The sequence below is a fragment of the Coffea arabica genome, chromosome 7e, assembly GCF_036785885.1.
Source record: "Coffea arabica cultivar ET-39 chromosome 7e, Coffea Arabica ET-39 HiFi, whole genome shotgun sequence".
NCBI lineage: Eukaryota > Viridiplantae > Streptophyta > Magnoliopsida > Gentianales > Rubiaceae > Coffea > Coffea arabica.
Window position 1 is genome coordinate 22,286,910 of NC_092323.1, and position 25,516 is coordinate 22,312,425.

A 25,516-nucleotide genomic window follows, 5' to 3' on the forward strand; every position below is an offset into this window, starting at 1 on the left:
AAAATACAAAGGGCGTGCTGCCCAAATTTACGCTCAAGGGTTAGGTAGACATACTTGCAACTTGAGTAAGGGTTAAAAGCGATTACCACTTGAACTATCTAGGATATTTGCGTCTTCTTTTATCGAGGTATATCAGTGAGGATTTGGTCGAACTTGTACCCTTGAGAAATACAATCATTACTGCTAGGAATACGTTTTCCTTCTACTTTTGACTCAAATGGCATTTCCAAGTATAAATGTTACAAAGTCATATAGTTTGAAAAGCGAGCGAGTGTTTCACGAATATTCTCCAAGTGAATTTCCATTTCTTGATTCTTATTGAACGAAACGTCTAAGTTTCGAACCTTAGTCGATTTTTAAAGTCCTTAAACAAAGTTTTATCGCAGATTTGGATTCCAAACCCGGAGTACAGCCCAGACACGATCACTAGAGGCACTACTTTTGGTGAGTGCTTCCAAATACTTGATTGAACTAGATACTTGTTTTCAATACTTGACCAATGTGATTTAATGATATATCATTTGTTTGTTCGGGCAAGAGTGTACTTTATCGCACTTGCCCTAATATGAGATACACTTGTTTATTGTTGCAATGGATTTGATATATTTGTGTATATGGTGCGCACTTCCTGGAATTCCAGAAATCCTGTGGCGAGTTACTCGAGTCGAGCCGGCAAGGGCTTGGTCGATTGGGTAACGAACCCTGGGTCTTTTGTTTTGTCGAGTGGAGTGATATCTCCTCGACTAATCGATATACTCGAGTATTACCACCGGTGTTTATTGAGGATTTTGGGCCCAATAGGGGGTTTGAGTGGTGGACGGAGAGTAGTGTAAGTGGTGCTCTACTGGATTGGTTTCTTTACTTGAAACTTGACGGAGTGTCAACTATTACGTGATCAAGCTCCTGGTGATGCAATGGGAATTTGGCTCCTGAGAGCCCTCCGTATCCTTATACTTTGGAATGATTATTGCTTACTGGATTATTGTTTCTTCTGAAAAACTTTTACACTCGCTCACTTTGAGATTTGCTACTTGAAGTATTATTATTCACTTTTCTGAACTTTTGATGCTCATTAATTCGCTACGTTGATATTCGTACTTTTAAAAATGATCAATTTGTTATTTGGAATCTCACTGGGATTTTAACTCATTCCACGCCATTTGTTTTCCTTACAGGGGGTACGAGCGAGGCATGAGACATGTACAGATTAGCGTAGTCTAGTTGTTTTGAATTTTGCATTTGTACTCATGCTAGTACCCTACTAGGATTGATTGTACTCGAAATGTAAACACTTTGAAATTTTTTTTTTTGGTGTGTAGAAACTTTGTATTTGGATTTGAGCATCAATGTATATATTAAGTTGAAGTGGATGTGTTATTCATTTTCTATGGATGTACGTTATTTTGCTTGAGCTATGAGTGAGTGAGTGAGTGAGTGAGTCCTGGCAAGAGTTAGGCAGGTGGTCCGCCGAACCCTTTGGTTCGCCTTAGGGGAAGGTGGGGCTGTCACAATAGAGGGAGTGAAGCTTTTTACTTTTTCGTCCCATTGAAAGTGTCATACTTTTCTTTTTTGACTGTCTTAAAATATTTGTCATGTTTGATATTTCTAACTACTTTATACTTGAAATTTTCCTTATGCCCTTCATTAATGATTCATAGAGACAAATGTGATGGGATTTTTTCTACCTTTTACTTTGACTAGCACATAATTAAGGGCAAAAGTGAAACAAAAGGAAAAACTTTTTGGTGGAATATATTATGCATAAAAAATATGTATCCTCAAACATGACTAAATATATGGGACGGAAGGAGTAGTATATTTCAATAAAAACATAACAGCATCTAGTATCCAAATGATGCAATAGAACCTCAATTGTAGTTATCAAAAATTTATAAAATTGAAATTGAAATAAGAATATGAAAAGTAAATTAAAAAATAGATATATAGATTTAGAAAACGAGAAGCAAAAGTTAATTATATTTACCTTTTGGACATGTATGACAATTGTGCCCAACTTTCTTGCATGTGAACACAAGATAGGATATGAAAAGAAATTAGGACAGGGATAATATGGTCTCATCAAGATGAAAATCGAGTAGTGAGAGTGCAAATAACATTTCCCTTAATGTAAAGGTATAGTGATTAGTTATACTCCTAATGTCAATATAAGGATATTTTAGGAAAATAGTAAGCTAGATTTACTCTTCCAACAAAATTAACTAATTTTTATTAAATTGTGTAAAAAAAAAAAAAAGAATCAAGACCATCAGGCTGAGGGAGTATGATGATTTTAGGGTCCCAATAATTTATGGCGCAACGAATTCACTAAACCATGAGACCAAAATTCAGTGTATAACTCTCCCAAACTATGAAAGTGGGACCTAACTTATATTAGCTTCCAGAAGCAAAATTGCAAGTGCTACTAGCAATGATAGCATCAAGGTAAGTGTGCAAAATGCTTGCTTCTTTTTACGCACATACGTTAAACTCAGAGGCTTGAAAGATGCAAGCATGCATGTAGATACGTCCGCCAGAATAGACTTCAACAGCAGCTTTGAGCAACTTTTTCGTTGCTCAATGAAACATAAATGGTTCAACTGGACAATAAAATATGTTCTATTCGGTGGTCATCAGCGATTTTTGTCCTAATTATAATCCTCTAATATGATTCAAACCTACTCGAACTTGCAAAAATAGGGCACCAAACATTCTAGCTAACCTAATGATTGAAAATATAATTTCTCCAACCAGCTTCAAAAGTTAAAAATGTTTAGCCAAAGCCCGCCTACAACTCCGATGACTAAATTATTCAACTCAAATTGATTTTCAACAGATAAGATAACATTGATAAATAATACTCCTTCCGTTCAAATATTAGAGTAGTTTGTTGGGAACCCAATTTTTTTATGAAAATATAGTAATCATTATGTTTAGATGAAGTGGCATTGGTGCATTGGTGAATTTATATATGTCATTTGAATTCAAATTATTCCCTTATTAAAATGTGCATTGGGATCTTACAAAGTTGCGTTTTTCAAATGACAAAAAATGTTGATTCATATTTTGAGATATTAATAAAGTGAAAACATGACGTTAACAATGGAATGGAGGGAGTAATGTACTTTCCCTAAATTGATTAAATTAGGGAGATTAGCATTCAAGTTAGTTGACAAAGTATGTGGTAGAAGAGGGCGAGTTGTTAGAAGAACTAGGGCTATATGAAAGACTAGATAGAAAGTGCAATAATTTCAGTTTCATTTGACCAGATATTTGCTTTCCAGTATTATTAGTTTATTCCTTGATTGCACTCAACTAATGTTTGGGATGCAAGTATACCTTGATTTAAAATATCGTAAATATGCTCCAAAGATGTACAAGAATTATATAGGTTTTTGAATTAAAAGAAAATAAATACAAATTGGGCAAGTATTCGTTCAAATGGAGTCATTTATGGATTCGAATTTTGTACGGGGAATTGGTGCCTTGAAAAAGCAAGGAGCCAAAGGTTGCTGTAAAAAGTCTAGAATCTAAGGACGTATTATAGCTCATGCTACATATTACTTGATTTGGTTCATATTTGTGTTATAGGATTCGAAAATACGCAACCAAAACAATTTCATTTTGCAATGACCAAGCATCAGGCGATGTTATTCCTATTCTTGTATTCCATGAAAGAACTAACTATATTAAAAAAGTTTATTTTCTTTTACAGAAGTTGCCCGAGCAAGTTATTAAATTGGCTAATGTAAGATCACTCGATCAAGATGTAGTTCATTTACAAAGGCATTTGAGAAGTTCATTAGCCCCGATTAAGACATCATTTTGTGTGGGAGATTGCTCAAATCCTTCTTGCCTACTGGTGATCATTTGCAATCTAAGGGCTTTTCTGTTTTCTCAATTCAAAGTGTGAGTGTTGTTCTGCATTGGATCAGCTATGCATATCTTCTTCAATGGTGCAGTAGCACCAGTACAAAGCTTTTATTTTCGGCTCTTTGGCATCCAATGTAAGGATTATTCATGCATTTCTTCCTTACTAATGGAGTGGTTTCTCTCGGCCTGATCTGATCCTTTTCCGCATGCAAGAAGTATGGTGCCATTGGTTATTATTTGGTTTCTTTGGTGTGGTAAAAATGCAGCTAGACACCACGGAATATCTTTCCAAGCTTCCTCAGTTTTGTTTCGTACTCAACAATTATTATATTTATTAGGATCAACTCACTCTCTGAAGTCAGCTCAAATTGTTGGTGACGAACCTTTTTCTCTCAATTGTTTGAGGTCCAACCTTTGCCAAAGTCCAAGGTGATAGTTATTTGTTGGTAGAAGCCTTTTGCAGGTAATTTTTTTTTTTTTTCAAATTAAACACGGGTGGAGGAATGCTTTGATATCATTGGGGTAAGTTGGTATTTGCCTTTTATAAAGAATTTGGAGATGTGGATGTATTGATGGCGGAAGCTAAAGCTTTACAATTTGGTTTGCTCTTATGCTTATAACGTGGTTTCAACTTGCTGGATGTTTGAGGCTGATGACCAAGTGCTTGTTTTCCTTGGTTTCTTCTGGGGAGCAAGCTTTAAGCCGGAAAAGCTACGAGCAGCCCGTGACACTTGGATATTTCATCAGACCTTGGATGCTCATCGGACTCGAATTTCTCTGCTTTGGAGCAACTGCCCAGTAGAGTATTAGGTCTTTTGCATCTAAACAGTTACAGTTTTCCTTTTGTTCGTTTATTACATGTAAGAGATTAGTACTTCTAGTTTTTTACCCTTTTTTTCCTACCCTCTTGTACCGGAGGTAAGACTTTAATCCCCTCCTCGTTATTTCCTTGCTATTGTTTCAAAAAAATTTAGGGTTGACATTCCTCTCCCCTATGGTTTCCCCAAAAAAAAAAAAAAAAAAAAAGGTTCATTACCACAATATATTTGTAACAAGTTTGGTCTTTATGATACTACCTCCAACTTGGGGAAAGGTTAAGAGAGCAAACTTTTTTTGTTCGTATTGATTACATAGTCCCATATGCACTAGTAGGTCACCCAATGTGGGGTGACTCCATCCTCGGATGTGAATAATGTCCAAGTATTTTAGTTAACATTGACTATGAATTACTAATACTACAAAAACAATGTCACCCAATATGTTGCTTTCAAGTTTTTCCCCCAATAACTTGACTGAAATGACATCCACATACCATCCAACAACTCTACCAGGAGATTTGGCACCTTAAAACGCCAAACCCTTCCCTCTACGTTCGATTCATTGTACACTTGGGGCCAGTAAATATTGTACAATTTCCCACCCTATACTACATTTACAATACCTCTTTTTCAAGTTTTAACACAGCCATGAATGCTTCCTGAGGAACATCGACTTTTCCAATTGCCTTCATCCTTCTCTTTCCTTCAGCCTGTTGACAGCGAACGCAATAGAAAAAACAAGAATCAACTAATGATATATCAAATATAACAAAATAATGTTAAACGAACTCTGATATATAACCACAAGCTGATTTATCAAGTAGTCAACTGAGCAAGATCGCATTATCTTGGCACTCACTTTTTATTACTGTCAATTCCAGTACAAAAAGTTCCAGCAATATCACTACAAGTCGAGCGCTCTTGACAACTAAAAGTACATGATGCTACTTAATATATACAACCAAATATTTAAACAAATTTGCAACATGCAATAATTGCAGTATATTGAAGACAAGGACCTCATTTTCTATATTGCATTTTCTTTTTCAATCCCCTCTTCCACCTTAAACGAAATTTAAGTCATACATCATTGCTCTTCAAAAATCATGCGCCACTATTTTGTTTGTGTCAGTTCGCATAATAACGTTGCCTTAAATATAAACAAAAAACTATACTGTTTCTGATACAGGTTTCAACTCACAAATCTCTTCTTTAGCTAATAATGGAAGTATAGGCTCCATAAACACAAGCAATGAGTGTCTTTCTGATTGAACTAAAAGTATATACAAATAACCTAAATCTACTCAGAAATGAGAGAATACAGAAAAATCTAGAGTATGAAAGTATACAGTTGACTAACTGGCATTTGTTAATTGCCAGCCTAAAAATGAAGCAGCTAATGAACTGCATATCTTACATTTTCTGTTCATGGTGTAAATTATGAGCCTCTCAGAATGAAAAAGAGAATGATGTTTGTCACATATTTTAGGTTCTGAGAATTATTAAAATGACAGGTTGCAGATCAGCAGCAAGTTCCACAACTAAGTCAGCAGATGGGTCATTACATCTGCAGCTTCTTATTTGCGGTTTCTAGGATGTAGTTGAAACAATGAGTCAAGAATCAATAGAAATTCTTGTGGGAAATTTATACATAGAAGTAAAGGACAAACAGTTTTGCCGGACCTACAAGGAAAACATAAGCAGCACCAAGAAATGAAAAGAAGCAAGAAAGCAGAATACAGTGCAAAAATGTCCATTACCTACATGGTTTTGAAGGGGTATAAAATCTCAGACATGCATGATAGAGTTGCAATAGAGATCTCATCACATTTACATTTTCACCAAAACATTACGGTTGGTGCCCAGGAATTTTTTAAGTGAAATGAAACTAAAAAACTATAAAGAAGCATGATAACCGGTACGAGATAGTAGATGCTAATCTTTTTTATAGCCAACCAACCACTCTGGTTAAGAACATGGAGAGGGCTTATCCTATATGACCAGACTAACCTTAGAGCTTGCACGATGATAGATAAAGAAGCATGATAACTGGTACGAGATAGTAGATGCTAATCTTTTCCATAGCCAACCCACCAACCACTCTGGTTAAGAACATGGAGAGGGCTTATCCTATATGACCAGACTACCTTAGAGCTTGCACGATGATAGATAGTAATCAAAATTCCAATACTGACAAAATACAAGCAATAACAGTGACATTGCTAATGAATGAGAGGTTGAGTATGATTGCAATCATTCTGTCACTAATCCACAAATACTCTTCATTTTATTCTCTCCTATTACTTCACCTTAATTTGTAGTAAATAAATTGTGACTACAAGCTAGCTGTTACTGGCAACAGTTTACAAGCTAAAGGTTTAAAATATACATATTGGCACTTCAATGAAAAATCACTGTAAACCCTGCAGCGCACTAATATCATCAAAAGAATCAATCAACAGATGCATGTGTTCGTAACAGCTGGCAGAACAATTGTAGTCCAACCAATTTCTATATGAGGATTAAACTATGGCAAAAGAAAGAGTGGCACCTGTTTCCTTAGCAGCTTCTTTTTTCTTGTGATGTCCCCACCTACATAAGCAATATAGGAATGAACTCAAAAAATTCTATCATTTAATCTACATGCTGGCAAGAAGTTGATGATTTTTATTACTATGTAATCATGCTGCATTCACAAACATGGAAGTTGGAATTTAATTCTCACAGATATATAATTCTACTACATCTAGAAATATAATGAATTTCACCTTTTTGATAAAATGAAAATTAGTTTGAGTAGGTTTTCAATTTACACATTCATTCTATGAAAGTAAAATGATGGAGAGTTAAAACTAAAACAACAGCAGCATTAACATGGAAAAAACCAAGAAAGTGGTGCTGCTGGGGACATGATTGCATTGGATACCTTAAAAGACAGCTTTTGAAATTTGAGCCCCTTTTTAGTATCAACAGAAATATATCTGCAGCAGCAGTTTTTTATCCGAACATGTTGTATACTTCTAGCTTATGTCAAGTCCCAGAATTTTGGCTTAACTCATTACTTCATGATACTTCTGTTAAACTGAAGGTTGACATACAATTAAGTATGAGACTTGGATATATAATTTGAGAATTTTGCGATCTGTTTGTGCAGTTGCATGGCATTGCCACCACTATGATGATGGACTTGAGGCAATTCTCGTTAGTTTTTGGTTCAAAACAAGAAATTAGCTATGCAACCAGAAGGGTGTTTACTGGCATAGCATATATTGGCTGATAGTGGCTGATAGCATATAATGTTTACTCGCAGATAGTACTGTAATGGCAAGTTTTATAATACAGAAAAGATGGATGAGGAAAAGAAGAAAAAGGAACACAGAGAAGGATTTAGAAACTGATATAGTACTGGATCTCTGGTCTCGATTCGAATGAAATGACTACTATCGAGCGAACTATGATAAGGCTACTGACTTCCAATTTCAAGCACCCAAACTAAGAATGAATAAAGAAAAGAGAATCAGATGACCATACTTCATCTCTAGTAAAATTTTATATGGACCTTAGAAAAGTAAACCTGAAGATCTGAGGGCTACTTCTTACCATAGCATTTAGCTAGAACATCCTTCCTGATAGCAGACAAAGATTCACTGGCAATCACTTTGGAGCCTACACAAGCCTGTGGGATCATATATAAAGAAGAAAAGAAAATAAGACTATTGGAAAGAATGTGGTTACAAAAGTTATCAAACAATGCCAATTAGCGGATTTAATAGCTTTTGCTCTATGCTAGGCATATAGCTACTCCAATAACTTTTTTTTTTTTTTATCAAACTAATGAATCCCACAGCTTTTGTAGATAACAAAAATCATTAAACATCACCCAGAAATGGTGTGCTTCCTCTAGCAAATGAGGGAGATTTTAGAGTGGTAGACGTGAGAAGTATACTATTATAATACCATATAGCTGTGACTGTGGAGGAAATGCCGGTTGACAAACTGGAGTAAAAGATTCACTTGCAAATGACACTTCCCATGACAGCAAGAAAAGTGACATGAAACTGTCACTTCCTTCTCAAATTTACAAGTGGAGATACGTTTCTGTTAATCTTGTGAAAATATTAAAAGGCTAGAATGCGTCTTAGGTTCATATTTCAATTTTTCAGCTACCAGTTCTCATTGTGCTTTTTCTGATATTATGATTCTGTGTCTCCAGTCAATATTCAGTTTTCACTTTCAGTAAATTGGATGAGCTAGCATAGTCCCTCTCGCAAGTTTCTGCTTGGCAACTAACAAGCATTCCTGTTACTCTATCTATGTTCAACAGAAACCTGCAGTACTACATAAATAATGGTATCAGCTCAAGTACCTAACAGCAGATTCATCTCTATCTAAGACCTGTTTGACAAATTCTCTACTGATTTATCATATACACTATTGTAGCTAATCATGTCTCACAATTCTTGTTCCATGCTATATGTGGTCGTGTTTCAATAGTGTTCTTTGTCGCTCAAACCAACTTAGTTTCTTTTAATGAACGACAATTCCCCAATTTTGACAGAAACCACTTTGTTCTAGTAATAAAGGTCAGCAACTTGCAGTCCATACATATTAAGACTCTCAGTGGTGGAAAGAGAATGTTGTTGCGCTGTTGGAGTTATTTGCCTGACCAAAATTTTGGCCTGCCATACACTGAGCAAAATGGATAGTTGAAGTAAATCAACAAAGTTCTAACCTGGATGGGAACTTTAAACATTTGTCTGGGTATTAGTTCCTTCAGCTTTTGAGTCAAAGCCCTTCCTACTGCATAAGCCTGAAAGAAACACCATATATAAGTTTCGCAGAAGTACATGTAAATCAAAAGTTGTGGACTACGTGAAAGTTCACGACAAGCCACCAATATCGGTGAGCAGTTGGCAATTTTTAACTCTCCCATGTCATATCAACTTAGAAAGGATGAAGCCGTGTAAATGACAGAAAGAAATACATCATTCCTAAAGTAAAGTAGTAAATGACTCAGGTGGGTTCAAATTTGGTGCTTTTCAATAGTAGTACAGTAATGAAGAACAAGTGTAGACAGTCTCTCTCCCAAAAATAGAAACCTAAGAACAAATAGCAGCAGACAAAAATTGAGACTACTTAACGATAGATCAGATGTGAATCAGGCGAAAAGATAACAAGGACTAAAGCATCTCAAAGATAAAGGGTATATCGATAATTTGGAATTTGTCAAATCACAGTCCATAACCATTTTCAACTCACAGATGCTTTTTGACTGTGAATTGGATTTAAATCGGAATGGATGCCAGATTGTCCAGTTCGGGTTTGGAATAGGAAAACAAATCACAGTTACCACACCCAAGTTCCAATTTCTCAACAACCCTTCCCCTTCCATCGTCCACACCTCCTAGATCACCATGTCCACTACCTCACCACATTGTACTACACATCTGCAATCAAAGTTCCATACATTTGATGGGCAATTGAGAAGTCAAAATTCACAAAAAAAAAACCCTATAAATCTCACTAATTAAGCTTGCAAAGTCATATGTGCTATCAAAGGTCTTTTGCCAGGAAAAAAGAAATCATATGCAATAGTAGTGCATAACTTTTTATGGGAATCAAATCCTCAAGCAGTTGAGTACTTATTTTAGTGCTTGTGTAATGACAAAGGAGATGGATGAGAGGACAAAAATTAGGAGGAAGGGGAGGAGCGAGGGGCATTGGGAAGGGTGCTGGGGCTTCTTGGTCTTTTTCATTCCAGAAGACTTTATCGTAGCACTGACCATGCACTTTAAAAGAGCTGTTTCAGCAAGTAAACAAAAGGGAAAAATGCTGCAAAGGCATAAAAGGTGTATTAAATTTCCACCTAAACCATTAAGTGACAATTTTATCTTAACTCCACAAACATGTAATAAAATTCTTCGAATTCTTTACATCCTTGATAATGAAGGTGGAAAGGATCAGGCCCCCTGTTAAATCTTTTCAACATAACATTGGACACATCAGGCTGGATCTAGGTCATTAGGGGAAAGGAATAATGAGGTACTAGTTATTTTATTGGTTATTACTAGAGGCAAAGCATTCTAATGCGAGAAAATTCACGTCAAGGTATGTTGCATGATTCTCTACTTCAAAAGTAATGGTTTGATTAACAATTAAAGGCATCAAAGGTCTAACATAGATTAGAAAGAATGTAGAAGACAATACCTAATCGCTCATTTTCTGTATGACTCTTAGATTGGCAACTACTTGTGGGTCTTATAGATTGTTAGAATAAATAAAAAGCTAAATGTCAGAATTATTTATCTGGAACAAATCAGTTTTAATACTCCATTTTTGTCATTAGTAACAAGCAAATATGCTGATTAAAGGGGACCTCAAAAAGGAATTGGAGTCCTAGTATGCTATTGCAGTAGGACAATATTTCTGGGGAAGTGTTTCACTAAATGATAAGAAAAAAGCAAAATATTAGTTAAAAAACTGGAAAAGACATGAAATTCAAGGAGATAGGACCAGATAAGTATCCCAGATTCTCCATTTGTAAAATTGGATACACCGTAAAGGGACAAAGTCAAATTCATGCTCGAATGACAAAAGGAAAGATGAGTGATTAATCGGAAGTAAGAAAAGAACACTAAAATATAGCTTGAGGAAGTTCCAAAAAAAATGATGCTTGAATGGCAGGAGAAGTTCAAGTAATATATGACAGATAAGTACTAACAACAGCAAGAAAAAAACAGAAATCATGGGGTTGGCTTCCATAGTTACATAAAACCAAATAGTTCCGAAAGAATCCAAAGTGCCTAAGTGGAAAAGTAGCATGCTTAACTTTGTTGTGCATCTGCAATCACCACTTGTACCAGTGGTAAGTGGATAATAAGAGGGACAGGGATCAATGAAAGATGAAATCCAACTGATGAAGTACTAATCTGTTACCCGAAAACTAATCTCCATTAGTGGGGGACAAATCTTCTTGGCTTTTAAAGCAAAATTCTCCCTCACTCGATCTTTAATTGAAGCACAGAATTATTCAAATTTTTTCCAATATTCAATTAGTTTTCAAAGAATTAGTCAAACCCCAAGTTAGGAGTTCTTTTTTTTTTTTAAAACATCTTGAGAAGCACAGAAGCTTGGTTGGAAAACTAAATAATGTTAGACTCATCCTAAAACATTGTATCTGTCAGTTTATCTCCTGGCAAATTTATAGGAAATTTTGAGTCACATCAAGGAAGCTCCTTATTTAATACATGCGTAGCAGTTATATACATTTTCGGATTGATTCTCATATGCAGATTCTGTGACAGAGGATTAGTACGTGCTAACGTCCTAATGGAAAGTAATTTGTAGTCACTATAGCACCCCAGGGCCCAGTAACTTTTGGACCTAAACCACTGGCCAAATTGCTTAAGCCAAGTTATTAGTAGCCCATCCACCAGCATATAATATTCTAATCTGTTTCTTTACTCTGACCACATACGGGACCAGGTATGATGCTCACCCAATCTTCCCCCCAGGGTGCAAGGCCTTTGTGTCCTTGCAAAACCATCTATATCCGAACCAAAATACATCCTCAAAAATGCCCCCAAAAACACCCTCAAAGCAGCCCCAAAAACAAACTAACCATCTACAGTAAAAGTTTTTCATATATACCACTACATAAAAATTTTTGGAGAACACCCCCAAAAACACCTAATCCACACGGAGACTTGGTTGTATAGGAATGTAGGGCAGGCTTGTACGGGCTCTAGAGGTGGCTCCTACCCTTGGGTTGACGTAGCACATAGTTCCTGTATTCTTTTGCGTACACCCTAGGTCTGAGCTTGCCCAATGCTTAAGCCAAGTTTATACCAGCCATTAGCCGAGGTATAAAATTTACCCTCCCCTCACTAAGGGGCAGGGTATCACATTCATGAAGTGTGCAGAACAAATCCAGGGTTTCAATTTAGTCATAAATCCAAGTATGCACCCATGTCAGAATCTCTGTGCGATCTTGAGGATACATCAATTACTGAATGAAATTGGCCTTGTTAACTCACAACCATTGAAAGTTGTGGTGTGACAATCCACATTTTGATGGGAGGACTAAACACATTGAAATTGATTATTACTTCAATTAAGTAAAAGATTCAGCAGAATAGAAACTCAATTGGTCAACTTAAAATTGGGAGAGCAGAAAGGGGACTTTTCCAGAAAGATGGATTATACTTGTAACAACATATGCATGATTAGTTTAGGACTTCATTATAGGCAGACTTTAAACATATTGGTTCTGGGATTTTTCTAGCTTGACATTAGGCAGTACATTGATTTTTGTCGTTCTATACATATTCCAGTACATCGATTTTTGTAGTCTTATACATATTCCCCACTAGCACGGATATTTTTGTTTATAAAATGAATATAGGAACAACATTTTAATTCTTTTACACTTTAACAACAGCATTTGGACGACGTTATGACCATATTATAATCTATCATCTTGAAGTAGCAGCACAATGGCAACAAATCCCTGTATACTTGAGTTCAGTCTATGTCGATAACTTGTTATCTTAACAATAACACATTTCCTGAAGCAAATAATTTTATTTGCAGAAAAATTACGTTCAAAATGAAAAAAGAACAATAGATCAAAATTTACTTGCCTTATCCTTATGCACTATAGTTGCTAGAGGTTCCACACAATCACCATTGATTAGAATGTCAAGCTTGATCAATTCACTTTCCCTGTACCTGGCACAACCAATCATAAGGAAACATTAGTTTCATTTCCGTATAAAGAGTGTTATTTATTTTTCGACCAGATTATCTTGTGCGTTGAGCCAAAAAAGGTTTAGCATCAAGTCCAAAATCACTTGCCCAGAACCAAGACAGAGGACAAGTTCACAGGCAGTTAAATCCTACAAATTGCCTTCTTTGGCAACAAGCTGTGATAAAGGTTCTAGACCTTCAAATAAATAAACCATCGTCCATGTTGCAAGAGCTAAAATTTTGGAGCTGTAGAGTACTGTATCCATTTTCTTGAAAACATTAACCTACTTAAGATAACTGAAAACTAGGGAACCTATAATATTCTTCTTGGATAAAAGCGCAAAAAAAAGGAGATACTAAACTCAGATTTATCCTTTTGCTGATATGACATTCCACAATCAAATTTAAGGCAATCTTAGCATTTCTCTATCATTGCAAGGATAAACTAATGCAACTGGCTAATAGTTAAGGCTATGCAAGTGGAATTAGAAACATCAAAGTGCTATTTATTGCTTCATTTCTGGAAAGTCAGCTAAGAAGTGAATACAGTAAAAGACATTAGATTACAATCACCCCATTCAATAAGGATGAAGAATAAGCAATTGTCCTTGAATAGTAGATGATATAGCCAATAGGCACAATCATAAACTCGTTCAATGAAGTCAGAGTGCATGGAACTAGAACATAACAATTCCTTTGTGTCAATAATCAGGAAACTGAACAATCTATGTACAGGATGCTCACCCTATAAAAGAGTATTCCATGCTTGCATAACCTTTACTTCTTGACTTAAGCTGATCAAAAAAGTCCCCTACCATCTGCAAAATGCAATTAAATACATAAATATATACAAGAAATACACATATTCCTGCTTAGAACTGCAGAAACAATCTGTTTTGTACAATTAGGAAAATCTAACAGCAATACTGGTAGCATACGTCAACCAAATTAAACACATACATAGATAAACTCTATGCATACTCATTGATTAGCACTGCTTGCATGGTTAACATTTCCAAAATCATCCATATCATATCATTGACATCGTTTCTTCATCTAATTTTCTAGATAAAAGGAGCTTTCAAATTTGGTATCTTTGAAGTCTGAATGGCAATCAAGAATATAGAGCGATTGCAACCACAAATTATGAGATTCAGGAACATAGTACACAAGTAAAATTGCCACAATTACAAATAACTTTCCTCAATTTTATTAAGTCATGATGAACATTCTTTAGTTGCAAAACACATCTTATAAGCCTCATGCAAATGCCTATGTGCAAAAGATATGCTAGTGTTTTCAGAGAAATCAGTCCCAGCTGTTTGTGTGACGTCAGCGATGTTGGAATTGTTTAAATGGAGGCCTTAAATTGGAAAAGTGCCTTAAGAATTTTAAGACAGTTAGAGATTCAAAAGTAATTGGCTTAGTGCAGACCAAAGATGTAGCATTAGGTTGAGGAACAGAGTAAATGGAAACCAAATTCTGCTTTGTTTATGGCATGAGCGCCATTGAGCAATTCCCAGTGTTGAGAGAGAGACTTTGGGGCAGGGGGAGGGGGTTGGGAAGGAAGAAAAAAGGAGAAAGAGAGGCCCTGAAGGTTATGGGAAGGGCACAAACTCCTGGCTTTGCTTCCTGCTATATGACCTTCACTGCTTAAATATTGAACCAAGTGGGGTTATTCAAATCCAAGAATAGAAGATAATACAGAAAAATGAAGCAAGATGAACCAATCTAGAATCACGTAAAGCAAGGAAGGAAAATTCCAGGAAACCTTGCTGCTTGATGATTAATTCAACATTCCATATGGGGAAGACAGGGTGCACTGCACCTAGCAACTTTTGGTTATATAACCAATAATATTTTTAAGCCACATTGTTAGTGGCACCTAGCCTAAAACATTATAAAGCATACAACCACTGCACACACTTTTGATGTGGGACAAACCATTCGGTACTCAAATTGTAGAGAAGGGCGTGCATTGAAGCACAGAAAAAAAAACAAAACAAAAAGTAGCAAAGAAAAACACTTGAAAAGCTAACAAGAAAGAGCATAACAATGTCAGAAACTAAAGGGCAGCCAGATCCATAATTAAAAAAAAAAAAACTTTGGGGGAGGTCAGTATAATGTTTATTCACGGCGCCAGTCCATTCTAAATTGCAATGCAAATAATATTAGGGTAGATTAACACGTCAAATGTTATGCAGGCAAATGTACCTAAACCTACCAATGTATCATGAGAATATCTAAGTTAACCAAGTGAAAACCAATTACAGGAGTAAGTAAATGGACAAAATTCAAATATTAACTTTTAGAAGAAGCTTGAGAAAAAGGAAAATTACTTTGATCAAAGACAAAGCTTTCATTTTCAGGGAAAACCAGGAAAAACATTGGGTAGAGGCTATTATATAAGCCAGAGTTCATTAAGAAAAAAGCCCAAAAGAAATCTCCTTAAACAAGAAAAACTAGACTCCTATCTAGAATAGATGCGCGAATAATACATAGAAGACTAATCCCTATCTAGAATCCTGATCTAATATACTTACTTTTCCTTCTCTTAGCTTATCTACAATATCCAAGCCCAGTAAGCTACTTATTTTTTCTGTTGTTTTATCCTTTTCTAGAGTAACCCCGTTATTGGTTATCACTCTTTGGGAAATGAGCTTTTGCTAAACATTAGTGAGATAGAAGTGAAAATATGACAAAACTTTACAATTTATCCTTGACCATGCTGCCCATCTTAAAGTAGATCAACAGGATCACACTGCCCAACTGTCTATTATTCTCAAGTTTCAACATGTTGGAAAATGTTTTAAGACTTCAAACATTTTGTTACTAACAATAGTACACTAAATACTGCATACCTCTGCACAAGTCAGGAACCTATTTGTGGGTCTTTCCTCAATATCTGTTGTAAAAGTCTTTAGTCGTCCCATATTTTGGCACATAATGCATTATCAATATAAGGGTAAAAATAAAAGGAGAGGAAGAATTCGTTTGAGATTTTTGGGAAGTGACAAAATTCTGCAATAAACCAGCATAGAAAATATGACAGGCTGAACCAGACAGAGCAAGTATAAATTCTTTTTTTTTTTTTTTTTTTTGCATCACTAGGAAAATTAAGCTACACAAGCTCCTCACTCTTACAAATCTGTAACACAAACACCTTACAAGTTCAAATTAACAAACAAGCTGAGCATTTATAGCTATCACTTGACATGTTGCAATCACTTCCTCTAGCTATTCTACTTGACCAAATTATACTCAACTTCAATATACTTTACACTCTATTTATCACTAACTACGTGCAGGATAACCTGCTGCTTGATCTTTGCACTTCATAGACTACTTATGAGCAAGAACCACGTAGCATTCCATTCAGCTTCAAAACATAATATCAGCAATAACAGAATATACTAATTCCGCAGCTGACTTGGCAGCAGCAGTCTGTCTTCACTCTTCTTCCAAATAAAATTTCATGAAACTAACAAACAGTACACTATTGTCAACCTCTGAATGTCTATCTTTTACTTGCTTATGCCAGTGGTTTTGATACATCATAACTCTCTCAGGAAACTGATTCTTGTTGTCTGATGAGACTAGAAACTGACTGATCAGGCCAGACACAATAGAAATGTCTGGTCTAGTGACAAAGAGACAATTCAAACTCATAGGAGTTTTTAAACACAAGCAAGCATCAAATGATAACTCATCCTATTACCCCTAATTTAACAATGGAAGACTCAACATTCTAACTTCCATCAACATATAAAAAACATTTTTGGCATGACAAATACCACAACTTAAATTGAGCAACTTTATCACCTAATAAATAAGTCAGTTCACGTAAGTCTTCAATTTGGAGTTTAATTGAAGAATGGGCTATGAATCTTTTGAATCTAATTGTCATAACTTCTAATTATAACAAGACCTGGAGCATTCAGATCAGAATATATGAAATAGCGTTTCACTTCTGTTAAGAGAATAGAAGTATTCTTGTAGATAATAAATTAGTAAGGATATTCTTGTAAATAGTTTGTTAGGTTTGTACTCCTATAAATACTAGTTGGTCACTCATAATATGGTGATTAGATGTTTTCCTCCCAAAATACCAGTTAACATGGTATCAAAGCAAAAGTCCTAGGGTTAGGGTTAAACATCTAGTCAAAAGTACTGTTCAGCCGCACTGTTCACGGCGCGGCACTGTTCACGTGGTTACTGTTCACGGCGCAGCACTGTTCACGGCATATTGTTCACACGTCACTGTCATCTCGAGTTTTGACCTTTTCTTTGGTTTGATGTGTCATTCGCCATGGTTGAAAGGTTTGTTAATGCGGTTACCAATGACCACATTGAATCGAGTTTTTCAGCACATGGGTCCCAGAAGACTGTTACTATATCTGAGGAGGATTATGTTAAATTCCTACAGTACCAAGCTACAAATCACGCATCTCTTCCCTCTGCTTCTTTAGCACAAAAAGGTAATGATTTATGGATTATTGACTCCGGGGCTACTGATCATATGTCAGGTACCTCTAAAATTTTTTCTAATTTTCAAGAGTCTACTCCATATCCTCATGTTACTTTAGCTAATGGATCTACCACTAAAGTTAAAGGACTAGGCACTGTAGAAATTAATCCATCATTTCCGCTGTCTTCTGTTCTTTACGTACCCAATTTGTCCTTTAATCTAATGTCTGTTAGAAAGCTCACTAAATTTCTACAGTGTACAGTTACTTTTTCTCCTGATTCTGTTGTCATTCAGGATTTGAAGACAAAGAGGACGATTGGTGGAGGGCATGAGCATAATGGTCTTTACTTTCTCAACTTCAATGATCCGATAGCATGTCCTACTACTGTTTCTCCTCTTGAAATTCACTGTCGTTTAGGTCATCCGTCTTTACAAAATTTGAAAAAGTTGGTTCCTACTTTGAGTCAATTATCTTCGTTAGAATGTGAGTCTTGTCAGTTAAAAAAGCATCATCGTGTTTCTTTTGCTCCTAGAGTCAATAAACAGGTTTCTGAACCGTTTTTGTTAGTTCATTCTGATGTTTGGGGTCCTAGTCGAGTCACTTCAAAGTTAGGTTTTAAATATTTTGTAATCTTTGTTGATGATTTTTCAAGAGTTACATGGCTTTATTTAATGAAAGATCGTTCAGAACTATATTCCATTTTTTGTGCATTTATTGCAGAAATAAAGAATCAATTTGGTGTGCCGGTACGTATACTTCGCAGTGATAATGCGAAAGAATATTTTTTCACTCCTTTTAATACCTTTATGAGTAAGTCTGGTATTATTCATCAGTTCTCTTGTCCTCACACTCCACAACAGAATGGAGTTGCTGAAAGAAAAATTGGACATTTAATCGAAATTGCTCGAACAGTGTTGTTGCACATGAATGTACCCAAACAATTTTGGAGTGATGCAGTTCTAACTGCATGTTATTTAATTAATCGCGTGCCATTTAATATTCTTGGAGGTCAATTACCTCACTCCATTCTTTTTCCTCATGAACCTGTGTTTAAATTACCTCCTCGTATTTTTGGATGTGTGTGCTTTGTTCATCAGCTTACTCCCGGGATGGATAAATTGGATTCTCGTGCCATTAAGTGTATTTTCTTAGGATACGCACGAGCGCAAAAAGGGTATAGATGTTACAGTCCAGTTTTAAATCGATTTTTTACTTGTGCTGATGTTACTTTCTTTGAATCCACTCCATATTTTATCAAACAAAGTATGCCTTGTGAGTTAGACCAGTGTCCCTCTTTTTCCTCTCCTGTTTTGCCAGTCCCTTCCCCTTTATTACCTGAGTCATCTAGTCCACTAGATTCCATAGCTCGATTATCTCGTCCTCATCTTCAAGTTTACTCTCGTCGTTCCATGGTTGAGAAAGTTCCTGATATGCCACGCACTTCACCAATTAACTCTCAATCTTCAAATTCAGGTATGACGCCCTCCTGTGAGTTAGATCTTCCTATTGCTTTACGCAAAGGTAAGAGACATTGTACTTCCCATCCTATTTCTAATTTTGTTTCTTATTCTCGTCTCTCTATGTCATATTCTTCTTTTGTTGCTTCCCTTGATTCTATCTCCATTTCTAAATCTATTACCTATGCTCTTAATCATCCTGATTGGAGATTAGCTATGCAAGAAGAGATGTCTGCTTTGGAACAAAATGGTACTTGGGATCTTGTCCCTCGTCCTTCAGATAAGCCTGTTGTTGGTTGTAAATGGGTGTATACTAGAAAAGTCCAGCCTAATGGTTCTATTGATAGATTGAAGGCTCGTCTGGTAGCTAGAGGATTTACTCAGGTGTATGGAGTAGACTACTTAGAAACATTTTCTCCTGTTGCAAAGATTACCTCTGTTCGTCTTCTTATCTCTTTGGCAGCAACTTATAATTGGCCATTGCATCAGTTGGATGTGAAAAATGCATTTCTGCATGGAGATTTGGAAGAAGAGGTATATATGGAACAACCTCCTGGATTTGTTGTTCAGGGGGAGAATCCGCGGTTGGTTTGTCGTTTGAAAAAATCCTTATATGGATTGAAACAGTCTCTGAGGGCTTGGTTTGGCCGGTTTAGTAGTGTTGTCATGGAGTTCGGTCTGACAAGATGTGGAGTAGATCACTCTGTATTTTATCGACATTCTAATGCTGGTAAAATTTTATTAGTTGTTTATGTGGATGATATTGTGATTACAGGTGATGATGTTGTGGGGATCCAGAAACTTAAATCCAATCTGCAGGCAAACTTTCAGACAAAGAATTTAGGTCATCTACAGTATTTTCTGGGTATTGAGGTAGCTCGGTCTAAATATGGGATTTATTTATGTCAAAGGAAATATGTACTCGATATGTTGAGTGAAGTTGGGATGTTAGGTTGTCGACCTGTAGATACTCCTATGGATCCCAATGTGAAATTAGCAGGAGATCAATGTGCATTACTTGATGATCCTAAGCAATATCGAAGACTTGTGGGTAAATTAAATTATCTCACTGTAACGAGACCTGACATTTCGTTTGCAGTGAGTGTTGTGAGTCAATTTCTTGATACCCCTCGTACTAGTCATTGGGATGCTGTTATACGGATTTTCAGGTATCTTAAGAGTGCTCCTGGAAAAGGGTTGCTATATCAAAATCATGGACACACTGATATTGAAGGATATAGTGATGCAGATTGGGTTGGTTCTGCCTCAGATCGAAGATCGACTACAGGATATTGTGTGTTTGTTGGTGGTAATTTAGTGTCGTGGAAGAGTAAGAAGCAAACAGTTGTATCCAGATCAAGTGCAGAATCTGAATACCGCGCTATGGCTCACACTGTGTGTGAGTTTGTTTGGTTGAAGAGCATGTTACTTGAACTTGGGTTTGAGCATAAACAGCCTATGAATTTAGTGTGTGATAATCAGGCGGCTGTTCATATTGCGTCTAATCCAGTGTTTCATGAAAGGACAAAACATATTGAAGTTGATTGTCATTTCATTCGAGAGAAATTGCTTGACGGGGTCATCAAGACATCTCATGTACCGTCTGTAGATCAATTGGCTGATGTGTTTACCAAGAGTTTAGGGGGTTCTGGGGTGAAATACATTTGTAACAAGTTGGGTGCTTATGATATATATGCTCCAACTTGAGGGGGAGTGTTAAGAGAATAGAAGTATTCTTGTAGATAATAAATTAGTAAGGATATTCTTGTAAATAGTTTATTAGGTTTGTACTCCTATAAATACTAGTTGGTCACTCATAATACGATGATTAGATATTTTCCTCCCAAAATACCAGTTAACAACTTCCTTCAAGTCAAATAAACATGCTTAAGGAGAAGGTTTCTACCATTTTAGGAGTTTACATCAAATACCATGCATTAAAAAATCATAAGCACCTCAAGATCTCCATGGTAAAATTGCAACCTTCACACCTAAACAAAGCATAAGTTCCACAATTAGGTGCTCAGATCAGGAGACCAAAGACATTATTCGGCAACAGGACCAAAAGTCTCTTTTATAGTTAACGCATAAAACTGTGTATGCTCTATTGCAACAAGGTAACTCTTCAACCTATCAGCCAAACAACTAGATGATTAACAATCACAACTAATGTTCATTTACAGACAATTAAACCACTGGGAAGACGTCGAAGCATGTTTGTCAGTCTTATGAAAATAACATTCCTTGTACCATTACCCACTGTCTAAGCAGGATGAAAAGTTGTCACAATAACGTAGCAACACAAACGGAACACTACAGCCATCATAGAGAATTAAATATAGGATGTCAATAAAATTCTCTTAAATTGTGTTTAATGCAAAAGGAAAATGTAGAAAAAGGCACCATGACTAAAGGACTTGATTGAGGTACAAAAAGAAGCATGAGAAATTATGTCAATTTTTAAAAGAAAATAACCAAATAGAGGCCTCCCAAAGTGGTAAGTAAAAGGCAGTTGTCATAGGAAAATGGTGCATTATGGCCAATAAAAGAGTGGATGGAGTTAAAGACAGCAGAGGAGAGGTAAGTCTACATCCCCCCCCCCCCCCAAAAAAAAATTCACAAATGGATTAAAAATTTGTACAAGTTGTCGGTACTCTTAGGCAAAAAGTTAAGATTAATATAGTTGCAGAAGCCATTAAAAGCTAGAATCTTACACCCAAAACATGAATACCTGAGAAAATGCATTAACACCAAGAGGATCTTATTTGTCCACTCAGAAGCAAGTGGATAATCATAGAACTTGCACTGAATTGTCTAAGGTAAGCAGAAAACTGGTTCATCAACAAAGTAGGGTGAGCGACCATTGTGAAGAGTGTATGAAATGGGATTAACAAACACAGTCAAAGTGCATCCTTCCAAAATGGACTTGTGCATTCATCTCAACAATCATACTCTATTATGAAATCCCAAGGGCAACTGGTTAAGAATCTCTAATTGGTCACCAAATCGTTAAATGCACTTGAAACATATTGTTCTGCACAATCAATCCATAAAAATATAACCAGTGCATTTAAATACCTCAGCTAGAGGTAATTCATAGATGATGGAAGCTCGACTTTCAGTTAGATACTTCATTTCTTTAAACTCTCCTCTTCGATCTTGAGCAAGCTCCATGAGTGGACCAATGTAATCTTTCGGAGTGAGCAGCTCTATCTGTAATTTTAGGAACAATATCATGACAATATCAGATATTAACAGTTAAAGAATTTAATATAACTTGGATTCTGCAATAAAAACTCCGATAATGGGATTACAGCAGACCTTGACATACGGCTCCTCAATTGAACTCCTTTTTCCGGGCTCAGGTAGAAGGGAAGGATTAGAACATTCAACCTAGATTAACAGAAATCACATTTCACATTAGTCTGTTGAAACAGAAGTCAGTGTGTATTGTGCATGTGCCGATGAGCATAAAGCAGTTACTTTGAAGTACGTTGATTTAAGACCAAAGGAAAATATAGCAACTGAAGAAAAAAGAGTATACAGATCTAAAATAGGAACGAAAAATAGACACAGAGAGTTGAAACCCATGCAACCTTGTGAAGCACATGATAGTCTTTAATGTAACAAGACACTATCGAACCTATAAGATCCAACTTAATCATCTTTTCATGAAAACTAATGATTTGATTATTGCAAATATTAATAAGAACAGATGACATTGAATGCACAACACTGATTTGTTAGGAGTTTTTATCAACTCTCTGATAAAATGGGCACATGGGATCCCATAAATCACGTGTGTCCAACTCCTTGCATCCTCGCAAAGGCCACTAAATTGCCCGTCCCCCAGGATACATAGAAAATGGAAAAAATTTGAGCATCTACCCATATGGCATTTTATAAGTACAATTTCATCCACAAGAAATCAATATGTATTTTGCCTCTAAATAAACCTTCAATCTTGTGTGGCCAAATTCAAAATAATTGTATGCAACACCAATCTAATAGCTGTACTTAAATGAGAAAAGGAAAACATAAAGCAATCCAACAACATAGTAACAAAAGAAACAAACCAGAACTATGATATTTACATGCCTAAACAGCGACTTCAGGTCGCTCTACCTGCAAGAAGCCATTTTGGCCTAATGGGAAGCACCTTTGGTGATTTAGATTCTTCACCATAATTCATCTATAGTCAAAAGAAAATGTCAATTGTACACCACTTTTTTATAGTGGCACTCTGACTATCTTCTCTTTCATAGTAAGAGACAATGACAAAGAAAATAGTGGGAGTGCCATTACAAAATGTTGAAAGCTGTTAACAATTGCCGTAGTTAAAAAGCCCTGATATTTCTAGAATCTATATGTAATTTGTTATTATCTTCCATTGTTTTTCAAATAACTATACCAAATATCCTATCAGCTAACCAAAATTGACTTATTTATTCAAGCTTCTCAGTTTATTCATAAGCCGAAAGAGTTCCACATGAGATTGAGACTCAGAGTCAACCAGTTCTAATCAAATTAAATGCCGTCTTATTCCAATGCCTGTTTTCCTCTTACTATTCCCTTCTCCAATTTTCTGCATTATGCTAAGCAGTTGGGCTTTATGCAGTCATCTTTCAACCACAAATCATCGCAAAAAGAGCTTCTTAGGTTTCTATTCAAAATCTTAGACCCTTTTGCACAATCAAAACACATTCCACTCTCTTTATCAGACAAATGAGCCTGCAAAAAATTTATTTCTTATTAGTGCAGCAGCAAAACTAACAAACTAACCTAGCTCCCCTCCTTGAAAAAGTTCCCACTGTATCTACTTCAGTTTCTTACATTTATGCCACATATCCCACAATGACAATAATTCTGCCCCATATATTGATTTCTTCATCACCAAAGAATCCTTAAAAACTCCAAAATTCCTAATTCTCCCTGGCAAAATCTAAGAGAATGCTTAGACACTTTGCAGCAACCTATGCAAAGATTTTCTCTGTGTTTCCTTTTAGGGAAAAGAAAATGAAAGAAAAGAAAAGTATCAAAACAATAATTCACATTCTGAATAATCAATTACATATGATCAATAAGTTTGATGGTGTACTAATACACCATCGTGAGTAACAGAGAAATGCAAATTGAAAAGAAATTTCCTGTAGCTAACACTGTAGAGTTTATGTTTTCAATTCCATTTTATTGAGAAACATGACCTTCCTAATCGTCTATCTGTACAAGTTGGTATAGACCTATAATTGAGCTTGAAAACGATCCCAACACACAGGCATAAAATGGGTAAAGGCCATCATCACAACTATCCTTAATTTACCATACATTTGAATGATTCCACAAGCTTAAGACTTGCATAACATATGAAAGAAATACATAGAAAAGCTAAATAAAGGTGGAAGGTTAGGATCAGAAAGAATTACAGTATCACCATTTATGGTGTTCACTCTGTAAACAACACTTGGAGCTGTAGTGATCAATGTTAAATTGTATTCCCGCTCAAGTCTTTCCTGTCAAATAAAGTTCCAAAACCAGAACCATACAGATCAACTTCCAAGGATGAGAAATAGCAACAAGATTAGAATTCGGACAGAATAATTGTCCCCCCAACCTGAACAATTTCCATGTGAAGAAGACCAAGAAAACCACATCTAAAGCCAAATCCCATAGCACTAGAAGTCTCAGGCTCAAACTGCAACACAATATCATTCATGAAAAAGATATTTCCTTAGAATTTAGCTAAAAAACACAGCTAAAATAGTAGCTTAAATAAGTGCAGCTTGCTTTGCCAGGAAGATATAGTCATCTATTCAAAATCTCAAGAACATCCCCCATGATAAATCAGTTGACATCTGTCCTAGGAGAATTATGTACTTATTGCAATGCTGAAGAAAGCTATAGTAATCCTTGCTTTATTTTAATTTTAATTTGTAGGCTAATATTACAACTGTGTCCCTTTTGTTCGTCCCATGGTATAATTTAAAATCCAACTTTTTACTGACATTAACATCTCAGCTGAAAATTAATTGACCTGCAGGCTACCTAAAATGTACTTCGCTGCAAAGTTCATTGCAATTACAACATCAAAATAACAAGCTGTACAACCCAAGAAGTACAGGTATCAAATCAGACGAAAGAGGTCTTAATCTACAAG

The 25,516-nt window shown here is 35.9% G+C and overlaps 1 protein-coding gene across 1 annotated transcript in view; it reads right to left on the reverse strand.

Annotated features, from left to right (window-relative positions):
- Positions 1 to 4,964: 4,964 nt before the first annotated feature.
- Positions 4,965 to 25,516, reverse strand: part of LOC113701894 (translation factor GUF1 homolog, chloroplastic) — a 36,669-nt gene continuing 16,117 nt past the window's right edge. The window contains exons 13-22 of the mRNA XM_027222779.2: positions 24,974 to 25,054; positions 24,786 to 24,872; positions 22,684 to 22,755; positions 22,441 to 22,575; positions 14,181 to 14,254; positions 13,331 to 13,418; positions 9,421 to 9,498; positions 8,289 to 8,364; positions 7,240 to 7,280; positions 4,965 to 5,398 (exon numbers count right to left, since the gene is read on the reverse strand). Of these exons, the coding sequence (XP_027078580.1) occupies positions 5,303 to 5,398; positions 7,240 to 7,280; positions 8,289 to 8,364; positions 9,421 to 9,498; positions 13,331 to 13,418; positions 14,181 to 14,254; positions 22,441 to 22,575; positions 22,684 to 22,755; positions 24,786 to 24,872; positions 24,974 to 25,054 (828 nt within the window). The 3' untranslated portion in view covers positions 4,965 to 5,302. The remainder of the gene's footprint in view (positions 5,399 to 7,239; positions 7,281 to 8,288; positions 8,365 to 9,420; positions 9,499 to 13,330; positions 13,419 to 14,180; positions 14,255 to 22,440; positions 22,576 to 22,683; positions 22,756 to 24,785; positions 24,873 to 24,973; positions 25,055 to 25,516) is intronic.